Raw genomic sequence first — 12,169 nt, 5'->3', positions numbered from 1 at the left:
AAATCCCCACCAGTCCTCTCCTTGAACACTTATCTCTTCTTGGAGGTATCTGACATGACTTTCTGTTTTCTACCTGTCCATCATGGTTAAAAGTATGCTCTGCTCTACAATTCCAGGTATTGCAATTGTTACTGACTTGTGCAAAAGTATTTGACAAGTTTCCCTTGGCCAGGAAATTTGCTTAGCAATTTTGCTTGACTTTTGGTTGCACAGAGAGCAGTTAACTATTCCAGAGGAAGAAGACGATGATTACTGACTGCTTCCAGAGGACTGTTTCCTGGAGCAGCTTCACCAAATGCATTGTTTTGGAGGGTTCATCCATTTGCTGACAAAAGACTGCACTGAACATCTGATAGGGTAACCAGTGGGCTCAGAACCTGAGGGTGATGAAAGACACATTTTTAGACAATGGTGTGGTACCTGCTCTGTGCCATTGGGAAGTATACCACCTACAGCTGCTCTGGCCAGGAGGTAATCCATGTGGTGAAGGCAGAATGACTTTTGGGACTGTTGTTAACAAAGACTGTACTAATATTAAAACATTGCCACATGGTATAAGGCTCTCAGTTCTCCTGAAAGCACTAACAGTTTTAGCACATATAGGGCTCTTCAACTGCTCCAAGCCATTTCTACTCTGTGTATGCCTTTCCGACCAATCACCCAGAAAGCTACCACTATTGGAGGATCACCTACAAAATCCTCATGTCAATTACTTTAGCAGCTCATGATTCTTCTTTTTCATGGAAAATGACAGAACTTCACCTACAGCAACCACAAGGTATATTAATAATGACATTTCAACCCAATATTCTAACAGATCTTGTTAACCTTGGCTGCTCTGGCTGAGAAAGCCTTTGAATATCCAAAGGAACTGTTTAACAACTGCTAAATAGTCATATTTCAAATGCAGTGTCTTCAAAGTTCAGAAGACAGACATACAAGGACTTTCAAGAACTTTTAAAACTTGTCTAAACCAGCATGCTTTCAGGAAATACCTGAAATGTTGTCATTTAGAGAACGGCAATTAACTTTTTGCAAGATGTGTAATTTTCATAGTTTGTTTCTCATATTTTCACACCACGGGTCAACTGTATCTTATATGACCAGTTCCATGATTTACCTGAATTCTTTGGGTTTGTTTCACCAATTAGTATCTTGTTAAAATGCTAAAGTACTACTTTGGAGAATTTTTTTTTTTAAATTCTACATTTTTACCCTCTGGATTGCCTTATAAATCTCTGAGGTTATATGCCACTCACTGTACAATGTCTGCAGTTTGAGACTTGAGTATTGAGATAGTTTTATGAAACTGCTTTATAAAAATTACCAGTACTAAAGAAAACAGTCCATTATTGTTCCAAAAAGAAGATAGAAGGGACCAAAGCAGGCGAAAGAGCACAGCTTAAAGTGCGAAGCCAGAGAGCATATGTGGATCCAAAGGGTGTGATACAGCACACAAAGTTATTACTGATTCAAACTGAGTAAGTGTGAAGCAGTGGTATTCTGTCAGTTGTCCTGGGCTATTAACTGTGTCTGGTAGATGAAAGCCTTTTGGTAGGCAGCAAACACAGCTCAGTGTGAAATGAATCCCCCCATGCTGACAAGCCCTTAATAAGCAGCTATGCCACCCTTTGGTTTATTCTTGTTCAATGCTCATGACATACTTACTACAAAGTATTCAAGTTGTGTTGCAGAGAGAAAATCATTAATTTCCTCCTGAACTTTTGCACTGCACATCACCACAGCCTAAGATTGCCTCCCAAACACTAGCGAACAGATGCTGTCGCCAGCAAGAAGATTGAGTACTATTATCCTGATTTTACAGATGAGGAAAGGAAACGTAAGCAGCATTTAGGTCAAAGTAAGACAATTTTCAGTGAGCAATTTGATGCCTTTATTCATGCCTTTATTTCTCACAATAGTTTGTAGTATATAATAGCTTCTGTGTCTGAAGCACAACTACTGGCATTTTCAGCAACATCTGCAGATGCTCAGCATTTCTGCAAGTGTGATCTCAGGATCTCAATGGATTCCATAGGAAATCAAGCAGTCACCTGTGGAAAATCTCTCTCTCCCCTTCCCCTCCCCACTCCATGAAATGACTCGTCTCAGTGCAACTCTATTGCACAGAAAAGGAAAAAAACCCTAATTTCTCCAGGGTAGCATTAAACCATCCTGACCATGCGGTCACCTCTTTTTTCTTTCTGCAGTCCTCCATCTCATTCATTATGCGGCCTCCATCTGCTTTGATACATGCCGCTGTTTCATTTCTCCCCAGAGAGCAGAGAAGCAGGAATCCCAATGAGAAAGTAGTATTTGACCACTTAATTAAAAAAGATACCCTCACTAATTAACATGTTTGAAGTGACACTGTATAGCTTTAAGTCTCCATTTTTATGTTTCATTACAGAATTATTTTTGGTTTTAAGAAGCAATTAAGACCAAAGCACCCTACCATTCAGCCATGTCCAGCCTTCTTATTCAACTCCCAGCTTCCTATACCCCTGATCACACCTCGGCCTCTCCCCCCATCTGCTGTCTCCCTGTTATGGCTCTCCACTCATTTTCTCTCATCCCATTCTGCTTTTCCACCGAAGATCTCATCTCTTCTCCTTCCTGGTCCAGCTGTTAGTCTACCTACTGTTGGGCTTTTGTAGAGACCTTACACAGTCTGTATGATGAACTACAAGTGGACTGAAGAGTACATAAATTTGTACAGATACTAAAATTAGTGTTGCAGCTGGAAGACTGATCTTTAGCAAGCTGTTCTCTCTCTTTATATTACTCTATGATCCTAGGTCTCCATCCCAGGCCTCTACCCAAATTCTACTAGTAAAGGCACACTTCCCCTGCCTATCCCCCACCACTTCAAAGTTTGTTCAGTGAAGTGTTGTCAGTTTTGTAGATCAGCTGTTCCGTCAGGTTAAAAAAATCCTCAAACAACCCTCCTTTCTTATTTCACTTCTAACCCAAACTAAAAAAACCAATGTGACTTAAACAGATTCTGAGGTGGACATCTCACCTACCACCCAGCCAAAACTCACTTACTAGTCTCAGCCTGGCTTCAAGTTCTGGAGTTTGGTCAAGCTCTGAACAAGCAGAGGAAAATGCTTATGGAATGGAAAAACATTTTTTACACAGTCTGTTCACTTATCCACAATGCTGGTTAACATCTACTAGACTTTAAAAATAGTATGATTATTAAATAGATGAAAGAGCTTTTTAAAATTAGACTGATGTAGCTCTTTTGTTCCTTAAGTATTGGTTCGTGTGGAGCAGCTAAGAAACCTGCTGATTCTTCAGGCCTCATCTTGAAAATAATTACTTGTAACATTGCAAAATGAAGTTGAGTTTGCTAGCTGAAATCCCCAAATACACAGAAAATGCTTCAGAAAGTAAATTATCAGAGTCAATGCTAAATATCTGTAGATATTTACAAAACTTTTTTCTGATTAAATACGAAAGCAATAAAGCAGACCATAGTATAGCTGCTAGTCAAAATGACTTAGAAAAAACGATCATAGTTTGGGTGAGATTCTGATATTCTTACCAGCTTTGCAGCTTCTTATTCCTTGAGTAGTCCCATTAGCTTCCAAGAGATTATTTATGAAACAAGGTGCTGCAGTTCATTGCCAGTAAGGATATCAGAATCTTACTTAAGAAAGAAAAGGAAAAAAAAAAAAGCTATTAACTACAATTATCAGACTGCACTTATAAGTCATTTTCTTGGATATCATTCAACATCTTTAAAAAATATTAGTCTATGATAAAGTAGCCAGTAGAACAAAAGTTTACCTTTAAACAAAGTAAAAAAAAAAAAAATCTATATTCCATTACATGGTCTAAAATCAATGTCACTGGCAAATAAATTGAAACAGATTTGAACACTACTAGATCTACTTGAAAGCCATCCTTCTAGGGAATGACTCATCACACACACATGGACACTACTGTGCCATACTTTATTTGGACGACGTAATTTTAAGAACGGAGACATTCTAATTGCTCCAACCAGGTAACTGAGTTGTGAAAATGACGGTACCTGAAGCATTTGCAAACTATGAAATAGGATCTTTATTGAGTGTGAGTAGCTACTAATGGAAAGATGAGACAGATACTGCAGAGATAAGGGAAGGATGATAGAAGTCCAGTATGTGTGTGAAGGCAGCAATGGGCAAGGACAGTATACTGCAAGGTAAGTGACGTACACACTATCTAAAACTCAGTACCCTGGATTAACATTAACAATGATGCGCATGAAACTTTCTTCTGTCTTACTTTCTAGGGATTTCTGCTACCTAAGGGGATTTTTTTTAAATTATTTTTTTTTCTTGCATTAATAATCTGAAACTAAGAGACGCTTAGTCTCGTCCCCTATTACATGTCATGTTTTTCAAAGACCATGAATTAGCTTAACCATCTTTAGTGTTGTGTGTCACCTCAGATATGCCTTCAAGTACCTGGCTGTAACTCCATGCAGGCACACTCAGTGTTTATTACCAAGGAAAACAACACAAAGCAAGACAAATAAATTCTTCTTCCAGGATGTCTGCCTCCTAACAGCAGACTTAGAAGAACTCTTGGGCTTAAAAATAGGTATATGTTCAGGTGCCAGCCAACCCGAGGTGAGGCTTACATTTCCCTTCTGATGAAAAATGTCTGTCGTGTCTGTCAGGTCAGGTCATTTCCTGACTTTCTCACCCAAATCCCAAACTAAACTGGGGATATGGAATGCAAGACAGGAGTTTCTCTGTAATGTTTTCATAGGGACAGCACTTTCTCACTCACCATTAACTCCACGACCTTGAGAAGAGAGAGGATGAAACAGGTCTGTAGCACTTGAACAGATCAAGCCCAAAAGTGAATAAATCTGTCCTTCTCCATCATCCCTGTTTAAGTCTGGTCATACAAGCTCTGCCAAGTTTCCCTTAATATTTGATTTTTAGAAGAAATCATATAGCTTGCTGACAGTATCAGTAATAAATGCCACAATAATGTGCTAAAGTGCCCTGACAAAAATTCGACAAAATGAATATAAAACTTACATTCTTCAAATCATACTGCCTCATTTAGGATTTAATTAGGTAGAACAGAGCAAAGCACTGAAAAGCAAGCCTGAAAATGCAGCAATTCAACTTCAAAACTTTCAGTTGTTAGTATTAAACCTTTAAAATCAAATAATTAGTCCTAGACACATTTCATATGCATTAAATACTATAAATAAGTGGGATTATTATAGATAACAGATAATTTATTTTAAATATTAAAGATATTGCAGAATATTCAGAAGAGCAGAGCTAAGACCAACCAGGTGTTGCTCTGATTATATAAACCACTAATTTTATAGAGCATTATCTTTTGGAATTAAGTTCCAAATCAGGAAGGTATACAAAGTTTGGAAGAGAATTGCTAAATATTAGATCCCAAGAACATTAGCTTTCCATCCAAAGTTTACTCCTACAAACAAAAGTACAAGATGTCTGAATTCCAAAAAGCAGCACAAATCAAATTACTGGGCAGATTGTATTTTTACAATAATCCTACAAATCACTACCAATCCTAAAAATAACATCTAAATAGAACAGCTTCTCTCCAGGTTTTCTCATGTCTCAATATTTTCATTTGCACAAATAAATGCAGACCTATGATTTTGCTTCAAGCATCGCATCATATCTTACGGAGTCTAACAATTACTCATTCAAGTGTGCAATGCAAGCAAACAGGCCTGCAGTGTCTCTCATTTGTTCATCAGACATAGTTCTTAGCACTAAGTTCCCTACTGTACTTTTGATTAACCTTATTCCACTGTGCTGGTAAAAGCTTCGAGAATATAAGGCAAAGCACAGACTTCCCCCAAGACATATGAATAATTTCAAAGAAAGACTAATAGTCTAAGAAAGGCCACAACTGTAAAGGAATGTTAATTCTGGTGAGACCAGATACTGCACTGTCATTAAGTACATTAAACACAGGCCCATTTAACTTTGATATGGATTGTTCCTTCCATCAAGGGCTGAACTCAGTGTATTCTGGAGTTTACCTAGTCAGAATCCAGTCCTAACACAGCATTTACTGCCTGCTCCCAAAATAAATCCATACAGAAACACTTAGATTTCAAACAACAGTAGCAAATACTTTTTGAGAAATAGACTAATGCAGACCCTTGTTACCTTCTTTAGCAATCTCTGAAATCCCTAGTGAAAGGGGATTTTGCTATTGGACCTGCATATTGCATATTTAGGACTGCCCACTGGTTTTACAGATAGAGGAGGCATCTTCAGACCCTGGGTTCTGAAGCAGAAAATAACCCCACGTATGTGGATCCTCAGGCCTGTGAGAATCCTTGAGTTCAGCAGGGTTCGGTCCAAGAGCCTGTGAAAGATCATGACAGACTTTGCTTTAAACTTCCCAGATACGAAAATACTTTTTCACGGGCCTAATTCTGTTGCCTTATTTGTTTATTTTTAAATAATTTTAATGGGAGTTAAATAAGTGATATGCATGAAGGAATAGGTCAAGCTCTAGGCCTGGCAAACTTCTGGCTTTAACTACTAGAAGAGCAGTATAAATCTGTCACAGAATGGTATTTCATCAGAGACAGAGCACTGCTAATCATCCCTTTCTAGAAAAAGGAAAAAGTAGTTTATACCAAAATAAACATGAGTCTATAGCTACAGGACCTACTATCTGCAGATCATTCCAGAAACATAGTCTTAAAAATAAGCACTTCCACACTTACAACTTATGGTGATGCCGAGCTCCACATTATGCTTCTTTGGTAGTTTTACATGAAATGTTCCACTGCTTGGTATAACTGATTCTATAAAAAAATATTTAAAATGTTAGATAATTGATAAGGCACAGCAATTCCAAGTGCATGGAACTATACATGTTAAGTTGATGAAATCACATCAGCGTTACAAGCCATGGGTGAAACACAGGTGCTGAAGTGAAGGAAGTAGGACATACAAAGTATGATTTATAACTCTATTGGTAATTTCACGGTAATCCAATTTTTTTTAAGGTTTAATTGAATTTATGGAGATTGTACGGGTTGGCAGCCAGCTGAGACTGCAGGTTTTTAGCTCGTATGCAAGTTCTGTCAGCACACATGAAAATTTTAGTGTTGCAAGGTAAGTTTTAATTAAAAGGACAGAAGATTAAGTCTTAAGGATTTCAGGCCTTTGTTGCTGTAGGTCTAACACATTTTTAACTGTCTGCTAAGGTAACTGCCATGGATTTTGCATCTACTGGAAAGAAAAGGAATCGAATCAGGGATGGAGAAGCACCTGCAGCTGATTGAGGCAAAAACCACTTGAACATGCAGCACTGTATTTGAATCCTGACTTTTGACCTCACTGTTAGCAACAGTTTGGGCCTTGGCCTGAAAAGGAGCAACTGAAATTACAGCTATGGAGACATATACATGTGGCACAGCAGTCTAACCATGAGTACGAGTCTGCTGTCATGGAGCAAGTGGGAGGAGCAAAAACAAGTCCACTGACTGAAATACATGTAACTTCATGTATATTTAAATTACTTTCTCAGTATTTGGTTTTTTAATATTTAATTTCCATATTATGGAAAAAATATATTTGCTGCTTTTTTTTTTTTTAAACATTATACTAGATGCATGCATACTAAAAGATGCTACAGAATTACTCTAGGAAACCTTAGCCTGCATTTGACATCATTATTTATAATACCATTAACAATAATCACACTATGCAAAATACAGCACATCCAACATTGTAATGATTTCAAAAGAGCTACTGTCAGATGAACACACAAGTCTTAGAAGTTTTTATTATTTACATAGTGCACATATATAAGGTAGACTTGTTTGATTTACACAATTTGTGATTTTATAGGTGTATTCTGTATGCTTAAACACATTACAGAAGAAAGGAAAGTTATTAGTAATAATAAAGATTCACCAGCAACATTAACAATGATTTTTCTAGCTTTTATTAATTCAATTTCCATTATTTTATTTAGATTGTTGGTTTGAGATACCATAAGTGAAACTCTTCAGAGTTTTCTGCTTATCCACGCTTTTATAATACCTTTCTGTCTAGTAGAACATTTCATTAGCTGGCCTCTGCTCAGCAGAATATTTTTATCTCAGGGCAGAAAAATGTCCAGAAATAACTCAGAAAAGGGACTCTCACCAGATCTTAGTACAGGACTTGTCATTTCTATTTGTGTTCTGAAGCATGCTGCAGGGCTACATGAAATGAGAAAGCTGTACAAAAAGATACACGTTTCAAATAAGTCACTTGAAAATTTAATGGTGTATATGTGAGAAGGAAGTCTCCACCTTGGATGACTAACACTCGCAATGTACTCGGGGTTTATTCCTTCACTTTTCTTGCAAGACGGAATAACAGTACATTCATACCTGCAACATCAAACTCTATTTCCAAAGTGACCTTGTTGGTGAGGGAGGAGTCTCTGAGCAGCTGATTGGCCTCATCAAATGTGCTGTCTTCCGTTGGGATACCATTTATTGCCACTATTCTGTCTCCTATTTGCAGCACCCCACACCTTGGTACACAATGATACAAAATAATCACCAGATGTCCATGTTACCAGAACCAGCAACATCAAACACATTCAACCTAACCTTGAAGGAGAAGTGGGGCTCAACCGTTTACCCAGGCACAGTGGGAGACAGAAGCTGCTGCTGCCCCTTTGCACCAAGACAGTATCAAGCACTCCCAGCATGTGTTGTGCTCATTAGGTGAGCACTAGGCACTGCCTTCATGCCTCCACCCCACCCATGGACATCACCTCTGCCTCTGACCCTGGGCTACAGGTGTTACAGTTCTGCAATGGCAGGTAGTACTTGCTTGTGCAGCTACCATTGTTCTCATGCCATGATTAAAGACGTACAGAAGTGTAAAAATGCAACTGAAATGCTGCAATGAAATCACTAGTAAGTCAAAACTGTGACATTCTCTAAGAGTTGGTTCTGTACCAAAACTGAACAGAGCTGCATATGGCCTCCCCCCATGGCACACTGAATTATTACTATTTTGACTTCAGTGATGTTTCCGTTTTTGGTTGTTTTTTGGTTTTGGGTTTTTTTTTTTCGTTTTTGTTTTTTTTTTTTCCTTTTGCATGAGTATAGCTTCCAGTCTCCTGCTGGAGGACTCTCGATGATAAAAACACTGGTGCTTATCATTCTTCTTACAGCTGATAAAGCATATGAAACACCATTGTCAGAACAGACAGTTTATTACTTGCCACACTTCCACTGAGCAAGACCCTGCAATTTATCACAAACTGAAAGCAAGAAGCCCGAAGTACCCTGAGGAACGCTCATCAAAACATACTTAGCAGCCAACTGCAAGAACCTCACCTTTCCGCCGGACTGTCAGACTCTATATAGGAAATGAGAGGTGGAGAAGACAAGGTCTCAGTAGCAAACACGCTACCCTGGAGCTGTATCCCAAACCCTACTACAGGGTCAGCTGTCAGCACGACTTCTGTGGTTTCTGTGTGGACGACCTGCCCAGCCAAACCAACTGTGCTAGAGGCTAAAGACACTATAAAACAGAGCAGACCAGGAGGAAAGACATTCATACACAGCAGAAATTTCACTGGTCTTAGAGTAAATTGATCTGTACAATAAACCTAGTCAACAAAACATCTATTTTAAAGTCAATATAGGCCAAAGGTTGTATACAATTATGTATAGACAGTTATGACATATGAGAGAATAGAAAAACACTTGGTGGTATGTTAGAACAAAATGATGGTTCTTGTACTGAGTAAAATAAATGTGTTTGACACCCCCACTCCAAAAATTGCAGAACATGCTTGAATTCTGTTTGCATTAGGTTTGAGGTATGGATGAGCAGAATTTTCACAGGAACTAAAGGAACTGGAGGCGCAAGCCTATTCAGGCTGACTCCCATGAGCTCTTTTGAACATCTCACAGCAAAGCAGTGTTAGCAACAAAGCACGTGGCCCAGGCTTGCTTGCAAGAAATAAGGATGACTTCCTCTTGTACATGTTTAGTACATGTCAGCAATTTGTCAGTCTAAGTGGGTAGTGGAAGTTGAACAAGCCCCTCTGTTTTAGCAACCAGTATATCCCAAGAGATTGTGAGAAAAAAAGTTCTTTAGGGTCTTTCAAAGGAACCAGGGGACCCTTCTCTGAGAAACACAAGCAGCTACTTCTGTACTCCTGATTTACTCCAGCTCTCTCTATTCTCACTCATGTTCTGAACAGGCTGCATTACAGAACAAATCAAGATAAAAACAACACTGAGATTCAATGCAATCAGCTATGAAAGGAGGATACTGCACTTTTAGTTCTTTGATCTCTGCCTAAACGTCTATTGGATCATTGTTCTAATTCCCCCAGTGACAAGATACTGCCTTTCATTATGTCATACAGAGAAAGCTAGAGTTTTTCAATTCCCATTTGGACTAGTAATGATAATCCTCCAATGATAAGGATTCTGAATGTTTTCATGTTATAAATCTACTCCATTACCGCTCCACCTCTAATTTCCTTCAAGAGCCATTTCTGTCTGCAGTAGTTACTAAGAATTAGATAAATTAGATCTGAGGGATTGTTTAACTGTGGATTTTTTCTTTCTAGATGTGAGAAAAAATTACTTCTTGTTTTTATATTACAGATAATATTAACACAGCTGTGCAAACATGCCAGAGGTTCTATAAGTATCTCCTGCACTTTGGGGCTATAAGAATTAGACTTTTGCTCTGAAATAGTTAGTATAAAATCTGATTAATGTAGCACAGTTGGCAATTACAGTTCTGTTGCGAAAATTTCACTTGTCAAAAACCTCATGAATTTCTGTCTTCTCCCAGCAAAGCTCCTTTCAACTCTGAAAATGACTTTTCTAAATTACTGTGAATTCTCACTCATATCTTGTTTTAATTTTCCTTTTTAAGAACTGTTTTTTTCAGTTACTCAATAGCTTCCTTCTTACTGTTTCTTTTATCTGCACTCAGTAAGACATGCTCATACCCAAATGCAAATACTAATAATCTGTTCTTACAAATGGCCACCACCTTTAGCTTTAGTGAGTGTCCTGGTTTCGGCCAGGATAGAATTAACTTTCCTTGGGCTGAGAGGGAGCACAGCTGGAGGGCTGGGTCCGATTGATCATTGGAGTATTCCTTATCATGTGATGTCATGCTCAATATATAGTGCTCTCTCACTGGTGTCTTTGCTGGTGTCTTTGTTTTCAGTTTCTGGGTCAGAGTGGCGTGATTTTTCTGGTGTGGGTGGATTGCTGCTGGGGATGGGTTCTGTACCGCTTGCCGTTCGGTGAGCCACTGCTGCATTTTACCTGTTTTGGATTATCATTGTTACTGTTGGTTTTGTTACTATTACTACCTTTTTTTTTATTCAACTTACAAATTTCTTCTTTTGTCCCTCTCCTATTTCACGGGGAGCATGGGGGAGTAAACAACTGTCCACGTGGCGATTTGCTACCAGCTGAGTTCAAACCACAACAGTTTTTGGCACCCAACGTGGGGCACAAAGTTTGAGATAATGACAGAATGAGTAATAATGTTGATTGCTTGGCTCCTTGAGATTTTATCACCTCATCTGCAATATATATTTCCCATGCTGTTGCTCACAGTCTGTGAAAGTTGGGTTAAGATTTTGGTTTTGCTGTACTATGTGATGCTTATCTATGATGGGGTGCTGTCAACAGCCCTGGGGCTATTTACAATTGTGCTTGAGGAATTCAGGAATTTCAGATACTTTTGGAATGTTGATACTAACATGGTCATCTTACTGCTAGAAGATAGTGTGTTCCTTCATGTGGTTCAGGTTTTGTTCAGGATTAAACAACTATTTAAGAATATCCCTTGGAAATCTACCCCAAGATTAGAGAATTATGAGTGGCTGGGGGTGAGAAGTAGCATGGGCAATTACCTAGAACAGTGGGCACCTCTGGTGTATTGGAACTTCACTCCTGCACAGGTGCAGAATCCTGAAAAACTAGTAAAATATTTGGAAAAAATTATGTTGTCACTTGGGTAATTGCAGAGAGGCAGAGGTCACTGCAATGTACTGGGGCCTAGCCCATGCTTACAGAGCTCTATTAAACACTGTTCAGCACCCTCAAGAGGAAGAGAAGGGCTCTGGATCTGGTAACCGAGTAACAGAAACTGCAGCC

The 12,169-nt window shown here is 38.7% G+C and overlaps 1 protein-coding gene across 22 annotated transcripts in view; it reads right to left on the bottom strand.

Moving 5' to 3' along the window:
• Positions 1 to 12,169, bottom strand: part of GRIP1 (glutamate receptor interacting protein 1) — a 344,230-nt gene that overhangs the window by 27,238 nt on the left and 304,823 nt on the right. For all 22 annotated transcript variants that reach the window (XR_012633414.1, XR_012633413.1, XM_074902912.1 and 19 more), the window contains 3 exons: positions 9,365 to 9,551; positions 8,402 to 8,547; positions 6,740 to 6,820 (listed from right to left, as the gene is read on the bottom strand). Coding sequence is in view for 20 of the 22 variants with exons in the window: in XM_074902912.1 (XP_074759013.1) it covers positions 6,740 to 6,820; positions 8,402 to 8,547; positions 9,365 to 9,551 (414 nt within the window). In the remaining 2 variants the exon portion in view is untranslated. The remainder of the gene's footprint in view (positions 1 to 6,739; positions 6,821 to 8,401; positions 8,548 to 9,364; positions 9,552 to 12,169) is intronic.

Source organism: Athene noctua, chromosome 3 (genome assembly GCF_965140245.1).
Source record: "Athene noctua chromosome 3, bAthNoc1.hap1.1, whole genome shotgun sequence".
NCBI classification, from domain to species: Eukaryota; Metazoa; Chordata; class Aves; order Strigiformes; family Strigidae; genus Athene; species Athene noctua.
This window is presented reverse-complemented; position numbering and strand designations above follow the sequence as displayed.